This window comes from Schistocerca serialis, chromosome 5 (genome assembly GCF_023864345.2).
Source record: "Schistocerca serialis cubense isolate TAMUIC-IGC-003099 chromosome 5, iqSchSeri2.2, whole genome shotgun sequence".
NCBI lineage: Eukaryota > Metazoa > Arthropoda > Insecta > Orthoptera > Acrididae > Schistocerca > Schistocerca serialis.
The window spans coordinates 253,112,032-253,129,538 of NC_064642.1; the positions used below are offsets into that span (position 1 = coordinate 253,112,032).

Consider the following 17,507-nt stretch of genomic DNA (forward strand, 5'->3'; position numbering starts at 1 on the left):
TATGTTTTCCTCATGTGAATAAACAAAACAAATCCATTGAGTTGTGTTGATATAATGGAGTTATTTTCAGGTTATTAAGAAACTTTTGAAATACCCTGCAGCTGCTTTTGGTGGCATAGTGCAGTAGTCTGTGGAATTGCCTGCTTGCACTTCATTTAGCAGACCTATGAAGGAGGGAAGTGCATGATCACAATCTGGTGACTTATATTCCCTCACACTTGTAACCTCCACCCCTGTCTTTCACCCTGTTACACCCACAGAACAAAATTTATCTCTCAATACAGTTATATTGCACTTGCATGTGGTAAACACGTTTAGTATATCTTCTGAGCCCACTTCATTGAACAATAAACATCAATTTTATAACCATTAGAACACTATTTTTAATAATCTATGTTTTTTCCTTTCCCTGCAACACACAAACTATTAGTCAAAGAGGAAAAAATGGGACCTTTTATTGCAGACTATTTAATGTAGATTAATATTTCGCTGGCAAACTTTTTACCAGATGTTTTTGAGATATTAAAAAAAGAAAAAAACTCAAAGTGCCCTTTAAACACACTCCCACCCCCACACTCCCACCCCCACACTCCCACCCCCACACTCCCACCCCACTAGTTCAGGATTTTTAGTATGGTATGTTGTTCATAACACTTCCCCCTACCACTGTTCATAAATATGTGACTATAAGTTTTTCTCATTGGCCAACATTTTGTGGTCTTTTTGGGCTGGACTAAGAAAATACGTTGATTTGGAAAACTGTCAAAGGCTCTAACATTTGTTGGCCTTTTTAATCTGTGGTTCATTTTCAGCTTTTAATCAGTTGCCAGAGGATAACAGTGCTGATATAATTAATCAGTCTTAGCAAAAGTAATGTTATTAGTTTGAAATGCATTGTTATTTGGTTATTGTAAAGTTAAGACAAAAAGCTTTTAACTGTATTCATTTGAAGTTGGCTGCATTTATGAATTGTATTGTAAGAGATTTTTATTAATTTTTATGTTCACGTAATAGAGAAATGGCCTCAGCATATGTGAGCATATTAGTGTTGCTCTTCAGTTGTTCTCCATGTTGAAATAATACAGGCATTATGAAAATTTATTTTGGAATACCCCACGCTGTGGCTAAGCCATGTCTCTGCAGTATCCTTTCTTTCAGGAGTGCTAGTCCTGCAAGGTATGCAGGAGAACTTCTGTGAAGTTGAAAAGATAGAAGATGTGGTACTGGCTGAAGTGAAGCTGTGAGGGATCATGAATTGTGCCTGGATGCTCAGTTGGTGAGCACTTCCCCACGAGAGGCAAGAGTCCCAGGTTCAAGTCCTGGTTTTTAATATGCCAGGAAGTTTCCTATCAGCACACACAATCAGGGGTTAAATTTACTAGTGCCTGTTCTCCAGGTGCCCTCAGATTCTTCAGGACATTACTCAGGAAATAATCCAAGATATCTAACTCCTTTCTTCATTTGAGTTTGTAATAGTAGTAGTAGAAAACAATATTCTGCTTGGAAATAAGAAACTATAGCTTAGAGCTCTAGTGAATTAAATTATCTGACCAAAGCAGCACTCTTCCTGCTACATTGATCAATCATAATACAGGGTGTTACAAAAAGGTACGGCCAAACTTTCAGGAAACATTCCTCAACACAAATAAAGAAAAGATGTTATGTGGACATGTGTCCGGAAATGCTTAATTTCCATGTTAGAGCTCATTTTAGTTTCGTCAGTATGTACTGTACTTCCTCGATTCACTGCCTGTTGGCCCAATAGAAGGAAGTTGATGTTGACTTTGGTGCTTGTGTTTACATGCGACTCATTGCTCTACAGTACTAGCATCAAGCACATCAGTACGTAGCATCAACAGGTTAGTGTTCATCACGAACGTGGTTTTGCAGTCAGTGCAATGTTTGCAAATGCGGAGTTGGCAGATGCCCATTTGATGTATGGATTAGCACGGGGCAATAGCCGTGGCGCGGTACGTTTGTATCAGGACAGATTTCCAGAACGAAGGTGTCACGACAGGAAGACGTTCGAAGCAATTGATTGGCGTCTTAGGGAGCACGGAACATTCCAGCCTATGACTCGCAACTGGGGAAGACCTAGAACGACGAGGACACCTGCAATGGATGAGACAATTCTTCGTGCAGTTGACGATAACCCTAATGTCAGCGTCAGAGAAGTTGCTGCTGTACAAGGTAACGTTGACCACGTCACTGTATGGAGAGTGCTACGGGAGAACCAGTTGTTTCCGTACCATGTATAGCATGTGCAGGCACTATCAGCAGCTGATTGGCCTCCATGGGTACGCTTCTGCGAATGATTCATCCAACAATGTGTCAATCCTCATTTCAGTGCAAATTTTCTCTTTACGGATGAGGCTTCATTCCAACGTGATCAAATTGTAAATTTTCACAATCAACATGTGTGGGCTGACGAGAATCCGCACACAATTGTGCAGTCACGTCATCAACACAGATTTTCTGTGAACGTTTGGGCAGGCATTGTTGGTGATGTCTTGATTGGGCCCCATGTTCTTCCACCTACGCTCAATGGAGCACGTTATCATGATTTCATACGGGATACTCTACCTATGCTGCTAGAACATGTGCCTTTACAAGTACAACACATGTGGTTCATGCACGATGGAGCTCCTGTACATTTCAGTCGAAGTGTTCGTAGGCTTCTCAACAACAGATTCGGTGACTGATGGATTGGTAGAGGCGGACCAATTCCATGGTCTCCATGCTGTCCTGACCTCAACCCTCTTGGCTTTCATTTATTGTGGCATTTGAAAGCTCTTGTCTACACAACCCCGGTACCAAATGTAGAGACTCTTCGTGCTCGTATTGTGGACGGCTGTGATACAATACGCCATTCTCCAGGGCTGCATCAGGGATTCCATGCGACAGAGGGTGGATGCATGTATCCTCGATAACGGAGGACATTTTGAACATATTCTGTAACAAAGTGTTTGAAGTCACACTGGTACGTTCTGTTGCTGTGTGTTTCCATTCCATGATTAATGTGATTTGAAGAGAAGTAATGAAATGAGCTCTAACAAGGAAAGTAAGCGTTTCTGGACACATGTCCACATAACATATTTTCTTTCTTTGTGTGTGAGGAATGTTTCCTGAAAGTTTGGCTGTACCTTTTTGTAACACCCTGTATATGCCATATGCTAATTCCCTTTTTTTCGTGGCTGTCTAAAATTGGTCTTAGTAGTTTGCATCATTGTCATTGGTTAATGAAGTTATTCGCTGTATGACAGCTGATGAATCAAATTAGCTGCATCTGTAAGTTTTGTGTGGAGTGTGTACTCTCCTGTAAGCTCTTGGGAAGAACTATTTGTTAGAGAAAGCAGTTAAATTGTGATTAGCAAAGGTTGCCCTAAGAATGTGAGTAGTAGTCTGATGACCAAACACTCAATTATGTTTACTTTCCAGGTGTTGACTATTGGAGAGTGTTGTTGATTGCTGTTGCTATGCTGACCTTCATGTCTGCCCCTCAGTTAAGCGAAAATTCATTGTTTTATTACATTTGTGGAATATCACTTGGAATAACAGCCAGCTTTCTTATCTTAACCTACTTCATCAGCAGACTGTTTCCTAAGGTAAGTTCATGCAGCATGACAGTTTATTATTGTTTTCATTGTGAATGTTACAGTCTCAGAACTTGCCTGTCATCAGATAACAAGTAGAAAAATCTGTTTACATGTGATCTTATTTAATTCATTGCATGTCCTATGTAGGTAGGTAATACACACTTTATCCACAGTCTTCCATCATACAGTACTCTTTGGTTAGTGCTAAATGACAAACACTCCAGTGATCTCATCCCGGAATGGCTGAGATCAGGTTTAATGAACCAAGGTTTTCAAAATGCATTCTTAATTCTGTCACAGAGTTCTCAGTTTTTTGCTGAAACATCCAGATTGCAGAGATATGTGAGGAGGACGGCGACTTCCAGTCTGAAGGAACAGGATGGATGGGTGTTTGGGCGAAACAGTGAGCAATTTTTGTGCAGCTGTCACATCACACATCTATGAAAGCAAAAGTAGATACTTAATAGGGCACATACACTTTGCCAAACTGACAAGGTTCTTCAAATATCAGTGATATATTTATACAATTAATAGCAAAGTTCTACCACACATAAATACACTCACCAAATCTGTGTAACATATTTTGCAAATGTTCAGTGTGTCCATCATAAATAAATAAATGGCCGACATCTTTGTCAAAATCCATTACCTATAATATCATAGTCGTCTTGATTCATAGTAACATTTCTGGAAATTTTCAAGCCACAATGGCTCAGTCACAGGACCGCCTCTTTCGTCAAGTGATCAGTGTCACTGACTAGAGATACTGGTTCAGTTCCCAGATTACTCATAACACTCAGAGACCCACAAAAATTAGGTCTGACATGTACTTCAAATAGTGTCATGAATTTCCACTGGTAATAAGCAGGCAGTATTTAACACATTATAGAAAACAATGTTATGGTTAGAGGAAGGTTTACATAATAAGTATTGCGAATATTATCCCACCTAAATGTCCAGAAAGGTTCACATGAAAATTCAGGAGAAAAGGTGTCTTGGTTTAAATGTGAGAAATGAGATGCCAAACTGAAGTGTGCAAGAAAAATTTACAGTGCTCTTAAGATTAAAGAGTAAACTGTGCCATACTGGCTGGATACATAACATGGGATGAACGCTTATTCAGAAAAGTCATGTTCTCAAATAAAACAAATGAAGAATAATATGAGAAAACCTTAATGAAATAATTCTTGGGCAGCCTTCCAAAACTGTCATCAAATTACTACAGGAAATCCTACTCCAACTTCTACCCTGAACCTACTGTACAATCCAAACTACAGCTTTATGGACACTCAAGGAAAATGCAATGCACAGAAAATTCCACTACTGAAATGGACGTCCTTTAATTTGATTTACAAAGAGAGTATTCTTAGTATATGTTCCCCAAAGAATGATCATTGTTACTTGGATTCCAGTTACAAGCTTGGAAGCTTGAATGATGATGTCTGGAAGCAGGCGTAGGAGTTCCTGAAACTACATTATGCTTTAAAAATGGGGTAGGTTGGATTGTACTGTTTTAGATGAACTGTAACTAATGTGATTTGAGTTTATAAAAGAAAAATACTGCCAGACAGAAATTAAGAAAAAATATGTGGTCACTATTCTCCTTATGCAATGTGAATCCCTTTGTTCACATGGGTGAATGCCATATTGCAAATCAAAGTAAATTACATGAAATTATTAGTTATGTCATCTTGTACAGAAAAATTAAAGTAAAATTTCAACTTTAATAATTTTAGAACATAATTAATTGTAGCTAATTTCAAATACTTAACAGGAAATTGGGACTGCCAGACTTCCTATTGGTGTGGCCCACTTTTCACAAATATACAGATTACGTCATAGGTTTTTTCTGTATGCACTGTTATAAAGGAACCAGTTATTAATTTAAATTAAGGGTGCCCTTAGGAGAATCAATTACACCATTGGAAACAGAACAATCAAAATAAGAATCAGAGTACTAAATTCTAGTGAAATTTAGTCTAATCCATCCATATCATTTGTTCAAATTGTCCAGAATGTTCTTCAAACCAATCATGAGCAGTTGTGGCCTGGAGACAGTGTGCATTGTCATCCATAAAAATTGCACTGCTCTTTGGAAACACAAGGTCCATGAATGGCTGGAGACGGTCTCCAAGTAGCTGTACGTAACTGTTTCCAGTCAGTGATTGGTTCAGTTAGACCAATCAACACAGTCTATTCCATGTGAACAGCGTCTACGCCATTATGGAACCACCACCAATTTGCACAGTACCTTGTTGACAACTTGGGATCTGCGCCACACTCAGATCCTCCCATCAGCTATTCCCAACTGAAATCAGGACTCATCTGACCAGGCCATGATTTTCCAGTCACATAGGGTCCAATCGACATGGTCACAAGCCCAGGAGAGAATGTGCAGTTGTTGTGCTGTTCGTCAAGGCATCTGTCGTCTGCTGCCATTACCCACTATTTCCAAATGTTGTCACACACTCGTAACAGATACATTCATCTTGTTTCCCACATTGATCTCTGCAGTTATTTCACACACTGTTCCTTGTCTGTTAGCATTGACAATTCTACACAACTGCCGCTGCTTTCAGTCTTGAAGTGAAAGCTATCAGACACTGCATTGTCCATGATCAGAGGTAATGCCCGAAATTTGGTATTCTTGGCACACACTTGACACTGTAGATATTGGAATATTGCATTCCCTAATAATTTCCCCCCCCCCCCCCCCCCCCCCCCCCCCCCCCCCCCCCCCATGAACCATGGACCTTGCCGTTGGTGGGGAGGCTTGCGTGCCTCAGCGATACAGATAGCCGTACCATAGGTGCAACCACAACGGAGGGGTATCTGTTGAGAGGCCAGACAAACGTGTGGTTCCTGAAGAGGGGCAGCAGCCTTTTCAGTAGTTGCAAGGGCAACAGTCTGGATGATTGACTGATGTGGCCTTGTAACAATAATCAAAACGGCCTTGCTGTGCTGGTACTGCGAACGGCTGAAAGCAAGGGGAAACTACAGCCGTAATTTTTCCCGAGGGCATGCAGCTTTACTGTATGATTACATGATGATGGCGTCCTCTTGGGTAAAATATTCCGGAGGTAAAATAGTCCCCCATTCGGATCTCCGGGCGGGGACTACTCAAGAGGATGTCGTTATCAGGAGAAAGAAAACTGGCGTTCTACGGATCGGAGCGTGGAATGTCAGATCCCTTAATCGGGCAGGTAGGTTAGAAAATTTAAAAAGGGAAATGGATAGGTTGAAGTTAGATATAGTGGGAATTAGTGAAGTTCGGTGGCAGGAGGAACAAGACTTCTGGTCAGGTGACTACAGGGTTATAAACACAAAATCAAATAGGGGTAATGCAGGGGTAGGTTTAATAATGAATAGGAAAATAGGAATGCGGGTAAGCTACTACAAACAGCATAGTGAACGCATTATTGTGGCCAAGATAGATACGAAGCCCACACCTACTACAGTAGTACAAGTTTATATGCCAACTAGCTCTGCAGGTGACGAAGAAATTGAAGAAATGTATGATGAAATAAAAGAAATTATTCAGATTGTGAAGGGAGACGAAAATCTAATAGTCATGGGTGACTGGAATTCGAGTGTAGGAAAAGGGAGAGAAGGAAACATAGTAGGTGAATATGGATTGGGGGACAGAAATGAAAGAGGAAGCCGCCTGGTAGAATTTTGCACAGAGCACAACATAATCATAACTAACACTTGGTTTAAGAATCATGAAAGAAGGTTGTATACATGGAAGAACCCTGGAGATACTAAAAGGTATCAGATAGATTATATAATGGTAAGACAGAGATTTAGGAACCAGGTTTTAAATTGTAAGACATTTCTAGGGGCAGATGTGGACTCTGACCACAATCTATTGGTTATGACCTGTAGATTAAAACTGAAGAAACTGCAAAAAGGTGGGAATTTAAGGAGATGCGACCTGGATAAACTAAAAGAACCAGAGGTTGTACAGAGATTCAGGGAGAGCATAAGGGAGCAATTGACAGGAATGGGGGAACTAAATACAGTAGAAGAAGAATGGGTAGCTTTGAGGGATGAAGTAGTGAAGGCAGCAGAGGATCAAGTAGGTAAAAAGACGAGGGCTAGTAGAAATCCTTGGGTAACAGAAGAAATATTGAATTTAATTGATGAAAGGAGAAAATATAAAAATGCAGTAAGTGAAACAGGCAAAAAGGAATACAAACATCTCAAAAATGAGATCGACAGGAAGTGCAAAATGGCTAAGCAGGGATGGCTAGAGGACAAATGTAAGGATGTAGAGGCCTATCTCACTAGGGGTAAGATAGATACCGCCTACAGGAAAATTAAAGAGACCTTTGGAGATAAGAGAACGACTTGTATGAATATCAAGAGTTCAGATGGAAACCCAGTTCTAAGCAAAGAAGGGAAAGCAGAAAGGTGGAAGGAGTATATAGAGGGTCTATACAAGGGCAATGTACTTGAGGACAATATTATGGAAATGGAAGAGGATGTAGATGAAGATGAAATGGGAGATATGATACTGCGTGAAGAGTTTGACAGAGCACTGAAAGACCTGAGTCGAAACAAGGCCCCCGGAGTAGACAATATTCCATTGGAACTACTGACGGCCGTGGGAGAGCCAGTCCTGACAAAACTCTACCATCTGGTGAGCAAGATGTATGAAACAGGCGAAATACCCTCAGACTTCAAGAAGAATATAATAATTCCAATCCCAAAGAAAGCAGGTGTTGACAGATGTGAAAATTACCGAACTATCAGCTTAATAAGTCACAGCTGCAAAATACTAACACGAATTCTTTACAGACGAATGGAAAAACTAGTAGAAGCCAACCTCGGGGAAGATCAGTTTGGATTCCGCAGAAACACTGGAACACGTGAAGCAGTACTGACCTTACGACTTATCTTAGAAGAAAGATTAAGGAAAGGCAAACCTACGTTTCTAGCATTTGTAGACTTAGAGAAAGCTTTTGACAATGTTGACTGGAATACTCTCTTTCAAATTCTAAAGGTGGCAGGGGTAAAATACAGGGAGCGAAAGGCTATTTACAATTTGTACAGAAACCAGATGGCAGTTATAAGGGTCGAGGGACATGAAAGGGAAGCAGTGGTTGGGAAGGGAGTAAGACAGGGTTGTAGCCTCTCCCCGATGTTGTTCAATGTGTATATTGAGCAAGCAGTAAAGGAAACAAAAGAAAAATTCGGAGTAGGTATTAAAATTCATGGAGAAGAAATAAAAACTTTGAGGTTCGCCGATGACATTGTAATTCTGTCAGAGACAGCAAAGGACTTGGAAGAGCAGTTGAATGGAATGGACAGTGTCTTGAAAGGAGGATATAAGATGAACATCAACAAAAGCAAAACAAGGGTAATGGAATGTAGTCTAATTAAGTCGGGTAATGCTGAGGGAATTAGATTAGGAAATGAGGCACTTAAAGTAGTAAAGGAGTTTTGCTATTTGGGGAGCAAAATAACTGATGATGGTCGAAGTAGAGAGGATATAAAATGTAGGCTGGCAATGGCAAGGAAAGCGTTTCTGAAGAAGAGAAATTTGTTAACATCCAGTATTGATTTAAGTGTCAGGAAGTCATTTCTGAAAGTATTCGTATGGAGTGTAGCCATGTATGGAAGTGAAACATGAACGATAAATAGTTTGGACAAGAAGAGAATAGAAGCTTTCGAATTGTGGTGCTACAGAAGAATGCTGAAGATTAGATGGGTAGATCACATAACTAATGAGGAAGTATTGAATAGGATTGGGGAGAAGAGAAGTTTGTGGCACAACTTGACCAGAAGAAGGGATCGGTTGGTAGGACATGTTCTGAGGCATCAAGGGATCACCAATTTAGTATTGGAGGGCAGCGTGGAGGGTAAAAATCGTAGAGGGAGACCAAGAGATGAATACACTAAGCAGATTCAGAAGGATGTAGGTTACAGTAGGTACTGGGAGATGAAAAAGCTTGCACAGGATATAGTAGCATGGAGAGCTGCATCAAACCAGTCTCAGGACTGAAGACCACAACAACAACAACAACAATAATTTTCAAAATGAGATGTCCTGAATGTCTAGCTCCAACTAACATTCCACGTTCAAAGTCTGTTAATTTCTGTTCTGCAGCCATAATCACATCGGAAACTTTTTCACATGAATCAGCTGATGACTGCTCTGCCAATGTACTGCCCTATTATACCTTGGGTACATGACACTGCCACCATCTGAATGTGCAGTACCTCATTACTTTTGTTGCCTCAGTGTGTAAGAACTTGATATCTTAAAATAAATGTTACACGTAAAAAAGTTACATGTAAGTATGTGTTACATGTCAACAGGTAAATATATTGCATGTTTACCCTTATGATGTGTAAGTCACATTACATCCTCTCTGGGAAAACAGAGGGGCTATAACCAAGTAGAATGGCGTCCTGGACCTTTCAAATTATTCTTTCTCACTTACCTGCTCAACCACAAATATATCTATACATATAATAAAATCCCACACACAATTCTTCTGTCTGTATGTTATGGCTGATATCAGGAATCACTGTGGGAACTTAGATACAGTTTTCACCAATAGACTGAGTTACAAGGAAGGTTTGAGTACATCACTACATATTATAAACAAGTCATCCAGCCATAGATACTTTGAGCTACTCGTGCAAAGTCGGGTCTGATCACTATTGTGACTATAAATACAGTATTCCTACCACAGACGTTGTAAGATCTCAATAACAACATTGTTATTATTTCTGATACGGTTACAGTAATGTTTTCCTGTTTTTGGTTTCTGACTAAGCAACACTAGTTCCAGTGTTTTCTTTAAGTTTTAGAACACTTTTATGTTTCTGTATAAAAGAATTTCTTGTATATCACTTTCACAGTATGAATACTTTCAGTAATCATAGTTATTTTTGTGAGTGCTGTAGTATGTTTCTTAAGAAAATGATGAAATGTGTTGGCACTCGCTGGAAACAGTTACTAAATGTGAAACAATTCAATGCTAATGCAATGATTATTTTTAATTTTCAGAGACCTTTAATGTATGGTTTTTTAATTGGTGGATCGACTGTAGGATTGTACATCGTTCAGACCATTTGGGGAAATCTCCAGCTTATTCTGCAGCAGTACCAGAAGTATGTGTTGTTGTATATTGGATGTACTGGACTGATCAGCTTCATTGTATGCTACAGGTTAGGGCCAGTGACTGATCCACGCAGCAAAAATCTCATCAAATGGGCTTTGCAGGTAATTTTATTGAAATTAAAACTGCTCCACATATACAGTTACGTCAGCTGTAAGTTCTTCAAACACATACATACACACACTCTTCGTATAGCTTAAGTAATGCTAGTTTGAAAATACTCTGATGTTGATTGTGTTCTTGCTTGTGCTATAATGAGGAACAGTGATTTGGTATACCTGAATACATACAAATAAATTAGTGAGTGACCTACTCTTAAGTGGCACAGCTGTCAGATATGGTTCTTGATGAAGTGTATATAAGTACTTTCATAGAGACAGGAGATTAATGCTCACTACATGTTTTTTATTCTTATTAAGATTATCGTACGTAAGTTTCTGGGTTGGTAGCAGACAACACTGATTGGGTAGATAAGTTTGTTTTTTATTACTGCTGATTTTAAAATAGTCCCTAGCTACTGCTCAGACCAAAAAAAGTCTGTGATGTGAGTTAATAGCAGATGATACTTGTGTATAAATAAGATGCAGCAGAATGCAGGACTTTTGAAAGGTTGACAAGTCACAGTTCAGAAGTGATATAATTCTGGGTATGCTTGTGTTGCTGTGCGGAGAGTATAAAACAAGCGGACAAGATGTCTAAGGAAACAATAGTGAAGGTGGGGCAGGATGTGAACACAAGCAGACATCTAGTAGAATAGCCATGGCGATCTCTAGTGGATTGTGAGATGCTCAGTTGTTTTATTGTGATATCCTCCAACATCTGCATGTTTTAGGATTCTCAAACATTCTGCAAGAATGAGTGAATGGGCAAATGTCTATAAGGTACATTACATATGTAGAATTGTGGACAGTTGGAAATGTGAATCTCATGGGAAGCGTGCAAGGGATAAGTCCCTGCAGTCGCGCTATTCATCTGGGTCCTTGGTGGCTCAGATGGATAGAGCGTCTGCCATGTAAGCAGGAGATCCCGGGTTCAAGTCCCAGTCGGGGCACACATTTTCAGCTGTCCACATTGAGGTATATCAACATCATCTGTCAGCAGCTGAGTTTCAGTTAGTCATCATTCTGCAAGAAGCTTAGGAAGTTTCGTGTCCATCAATCTGTGGTTCGACAATTGGTATTAGCGTTGATCTGGTCTAATAAACCATCCTCCTTACAAGGCACTGTCCTTGGAGACTGGTTTTTTGTCTTGCACTGTTTTGGGGACAAATCTTGGTTGGAGGCCTTCTTCTGTCAGGTCACACTAATGTCGGTCTGCGACATCCACATTTTGTTGTGCTGCTGACTTAGCCAGTTGTGGGCAGAACACCCTCTTTTCAGAGCAGTGCAGTAATTCAACAACAGATGGTGGCTCCATTTCAGTGTTTGGAAGATCTTTCCTTCAAAGTTCATGTTTATAACTCATCCTTACCTTGACATTTGTTGCTTTCATAGAAATCCATGAAACTCTGCTTTGGTTTAGAACTATCGTGAACAAAAAACTTAGCATCTCTTGAAATGTGAATACTATAATCCTTTGCCACTCACACTTGATAGGCTGTAAAGCAGTCAGAATAGCCTATGGAAATGCCTTGTTTCCATTAGGACTAATGTTTCCCTGTTCGTTGACTTGGCCAGCATGTCAACCTTGTGACCAAATGTGTTAAATTGAGAGGCTGAGTGAGGTATGTTGAAGAATTACATTAATATTGCTCATCAATGGCAGAAGCAGCATTACTAGTTGTCTTTCGTGGCCTTTCGCAGGATTACAATGTAGGAGCATGTTATGAAGCAGTTTGAAGACACGCAAGCGTGGTTTATCAAATGAGGCAGTAGAATGGTTACATAAGAATAAAGATGATTGGAATGAATTTAATTTCCCTTCATTATTACAGCATCTCAGGACTGAGAATCTTTTACACATTTCTGGCTTTCACCTACCATGAGTGACACTAATGATGATAAGGAAGATAAAGAGTGTTGCCCCTCCACTCTGTGGACAATTTTCACAGGCAAGGGAACTACAGAAGTGACCAGGACATCACAGCCAGGACTGATGTATACTGTGTAACATGTTTCACAAGTGCGCTGCTGCCACCAACTCGGCAGCAAACTGTTAAACTTTTGTGGCATGCAACCACTGTCTATACACCACAGAACCTGTAACAAAACTTAACAACCATAATTCAGTCATGGTAAAACAACAATGAGCTTCACTGACTTCATTCTCAGCCCATTCATTCCGTTCCTTCTTCAAAAAGCATTCATGCTCTTTCTCTTTTTATTACAGAAGTTAACATTTGTACAGCAGTTCTGCTTCATTTGTTTTTGGTTTGATTTTTGTTCAAATTTGTCATTTTCATTCACAGCACCTTTTGACATGTTCATGAATGGTTTACAACTTCAACAAACACTGTGGTCCAAGCATTTTCATCATATTCTGAATCCCTGTGTTCAAGTATTTTTAGTTCTCATGTCTCAGCAAGAGAGAAATTGCCGTGAGACTCAATGGATCATCGTAATTGTCTGGAAGACTGCAAAGTAACATCATTGACAATAGATTACGATTAATTTTCAAATCCGTTACTTGTAATTTGTCCACAGAATCAATTCAGCAAGATACTGCATCACATCATTTCCAACTGGCATTTTGTCTGTTGAGAGACTCATAAGCAACATAGCTTTGTTAGTTGGTGCTTCAGATGCATGAAGAAATTCCAATTTAAGCTGTGGCTGACAAAATGTGGTGCATATCATGACTTGTTTTCAGCTCAGTTGGTTCGATGAGTAAAATAGCCTATGCATACTTACATTGTTAGTCGTATTTTATGTACAGTTTCCATAATAGTGAGCAAATTGCCTACACACAGCAAAAGGTTTAAAAACAGGAGAGGATGCATTTATGAATGTTTCTTTGACTTAAGCATTGCACTAACTTTTATGAGGATCCAGCCTGGAGAAGGCTCACATTTACTTGTGAATCCTGTAATAACCCAGCTCCATATTAGGGCTAGATTCAGCAGTCTTTGTCCTAGAATGTTGCACCTGGTCATGCAAGAAAATTACTGGTTTTGGCTATGCAGTAGTCATCTTCACAATCTGTAATAAAAGTAAAAGAAAGTACATTACTAGCTACTACATCAGGAGATTAAACACCAATAACAGCGTTACAACAAAAACACGATATACATCTCATTCCACTGCAGTGCAACAAGTCATGAGACGTAAAAATGAGTCAAAACTACCAAGCGTGCTTCATCCAGTTGCAAATAAGATGCAAAGCGATCATAGAGATCATTGATGCATTCATAACGTACAAATAATTATATGAAGTGATTAAAAGGATGTTCATTTTAAAGTACAGATCTTTAAAATATATTCATTTGTATATAAGAAAGCAAGAGTCTTAAAAATGTTTAACCATATGAAAAAAAGCATTCATCTCCTGACAGTTTAAACCTGGTCAGAATGTAACAGAATTTCAAAAAATAAAAATTGATTATAGAAATTAATGTACAACTAAATACATTTTGATGGCTCTATAATTAGTCTTATAAAGGAACAAGAGGGAATAAAATTGAAGAATGTGCACAGTTTTGAGCATGGCTGGCTTTCAGTAATTGTATATAAGTTTCAACACAGAAATGATACAGCCAACTGGTTGCAAAAAAATTTTTTTAATACATTGACCTAGGTTTCGACACTTCTAAGCATATCTTCATCAGAATGAAATTTTAACAATCATAAATTTACATTGCAGGGAGGCAGTAGTCAAAGATGCGAGCAGACATGCTCAAGGAAAAAATTAAAATGTTCCAGCCTTTGATATGTATACATTGCAACAAACATCATTCTTGCCTTGTAACAATGTAACTTTACGGTTGTTAAAATTTCTTTCTGATGAAGACATCATTAGAGGTGTCAAACCAAATGTGTGTATTAAAAAATTATTTGCATCTGGTTTGCTGTATTATTTCTCCATTGAAATTAAAAGAATGATTCATTACAGTAAATAAGACAGGATTATTTATTGTGGGAAGGTAGAGAAGTGCAGCAACTGTCACTAGAAGGTGCACGTTACTTGTGGTTCCATGTTGCTTTCTCTTGGCTACAGTTCTTGATCCCCCCCAGGGAGCTCACGGTTCTTTCGTGAGTACGTGCGTGGCGAGCACAGGGCCCCGAGCTATTGCAGCCTTCCTCCTTTCCGGGGCTGCATTTCCTTTCCCTTCCCTTCCTTTCCTCTCCTTGCTCCTTCCCCTTCACCCTCTCTTCTCCCTCACTTGGTGTCCTTGCTTATGTTGGTTTTGCAATTTGGTTTTGTTGCATAATCTCCGCATCCTTTTGGCATTCCCTGGTCCCCCTCTGGGGTTTGACCCCATTACTAAATTTCTATTCCATAGTGTGAGCCATTTGGGGAAGAGCACCTTACCTAGTGTCTCCGATGTGTGCCCTCCTATTTCATTCCACCTTTTTTTTCACATCGTTATCTGATGCTAGGATGCATAGCCAGCACAGTAGCCAGCCTGTGTGGTGGGGTCGCTATGTACACTTTTGGTTGAGCCCCTTGAACACACAGGGATCACACTTTTGATACCAGAGCTGTGACCACCTCATGTAAGCCTAGGAGTGGTTGCTTGTCATCCTGGAACATCAGAATTCCCGGCAATGGCCGCCGTGCCAGACGGCCCTCGCTGTTGCTGGGTTGCGCATGTGAGGAGAGCCCCTAATAGGAGTGGGTGGTATCAGGGCAGACGCTATGCAAATGAAATGCATATGGCCGTTCTTCTGCGGCCGTCTCTCTGTGTGAAACTGATTCTTTTAGTGCTGCTTCTCCTACCCCTTCGGTCTTCATTTCCATGGCTACCCCTGGGGGGCAGGGTCAGGCCCATCGGCTAGGGGCAAAACCTTTCCCCCGCCATCTGGTTTGCACCAGGACTGATGGGGATACTTTCCCCAATACCAAACCTTTATGTTTTGTGGAACAGATTGAAGACAAGTTTGGCGAAGTGGACTCTCTGAGCAAGATGCGGTCGGGTTTATTGTTGATCAAAACTGCTTCAGCTACCCAGTCTGTGGCCCTTCGTGCCTGTAACCATCTTGGCACAATTCCTGTGTCCATTACCCCTCACCAGTCTCTAAATATGGTTCAAGGTGTGATTTTTCACAGGGACCTCATCCTTCAAACTGGTGAGGAACTTTGGGACAATCTCGGACGGCGGTGTGTTCACTTCATTCGGCGTGTTCAGAAGGGTCCGAAGGACAATCACTTTGACACTGGTGCCTTTATCCTGGCCTTTGAAGGGGATACCCTCCCTCAGAAAGGAAAGATTATGGTTTATCGATGTGATGTGAAACCGTACATCCCATCTCCTATGAGGTGTTTTAAGTGCTTGCGTTTTGGACACGTCTTCCCGCTGTTTGCAGGCCCCTCTCTGTGGTGACTGTGGATGTCCACTCCATGAGGGGAGTTCCTGTGTCCCCCTCCTATGTGTGTTAATTGTCATGGCAGTCATTCTCCACGTTCACCACATTGCCCAGTATATAAGAAGGAAAAGAAGATACAGGAGTAGAAGTCCCTTGATTGTTTAACCTACACTGAGGCTCGTAAGAAGTATGCACATCTTCACCCTGTGTCCATGACACATGCTTTAGTTACATCTTCACACCTTCCTCCCCTTTCCTTACCCCAGTCCCAAATCCCCCCGCCCCCCTCCCCTCCCCTGCGGCTCCCACACCTTCTCCTCCGGGCACTGCTCCCCCTCCCCAGCCGGAGAAGTGTCCCACTTCTTCAGCGTATGCCGGTCAAGGGCGGCCCTCCTGGGATACCCCTTTCCGAATCCTCGTGGGCCAAAGGTCTGCTGCCCCACAAGGACCATGGTCTGTGGGCCCCCAGGTCGCCTGATCTCTTTCTGTTCCCGATGTTGCTGCAGCTGGCTCCTAATTGCAACACAGCCCTCCTTGATCTCAAACAGAAAAGAAGAAGAAACATAAGTCCCGGGACAAGGAGCCTCTGGTGTCACCAGAGGTCCCATCCCCGGCTTAGCAACCTGATTCTGACCTGTTGTTCATGGATGTCGCCCTCTCCTTGTCAGTGACAGGTGGTGACCCAGCAGCCTGTTCAACCCCCATTTGAATCATTGTTCTGTGGTTATCCAATGGAATTGTAATGGATATTACTGTCACCTTCCGGAGTTGAAATCCCTTATTTCGTCTTACTCTGCAGCTTGTGTGGTTCTACAGGAATCTCATTTTACTGATGATCACTCACCGACCATCTGTGAGTTCCGTGTTTTCTGTCAAAATCGGGTCGGCCCCCTCCGGGCCTCTGGTGGCGTTTGTACCTTGGTCCGTACAGACGTTGCTAGCATGTAGATTACTCTTTAAACTACATTGGAAGCAGTTGCTGTTAGGGTCCACCTGGACTCTGAGGTCACGGTCTGCAACCTTTATCTCCCTGCTGACAGGACTCTTAAGCCTGCTGCTTTAACTGCCCTTCTTCAGCAATTTCCTCCTCCCTTCCTCCTCATCAGGGATTTTAATGTTCATCATCCCTGGTGGGGCAGTGCATTTCCATCTAGACGAGGTCTTCTCATAGACCAGTTTCTTGCAGACCACGACTTGTGCCTTCTTAATGATGGCTCCCCTACTCATTTCAGTGCCGATCATAGTACCTTTTCTGCCTTTGATCTTTCTCTATCTTCTCCCTCCCTCCTCCCTTTATTACACTGGTCGCCACACGA

General features: G+C 41.0%; 1 protein-coding gene across 1 annotated transcript in view; it reads left to right on the forward strand.

The window, feature by feature from the left end:
• Positions 1-17,507, forward strand: part of LOC126481438 (nuclear envelope integral membrane protein 1a) — a 112,326-nt gene that overhangs the window by 51,716 nt on the left and 43,103 nt on the right. The window contains exons 4-5 of the mRNA XM_050105194.1: positions 3,439-3,605; positions 10,618-10,833. Coding sequence (XP_049961151.1) covers positions 3,439-3,605; positions 10,618-10,833 — 383 coding nt within the window. The remainder of the gene's footprint in view (positions 1-3,438; positions 3,606-10,617; positions 10,834-17,507) is intronic.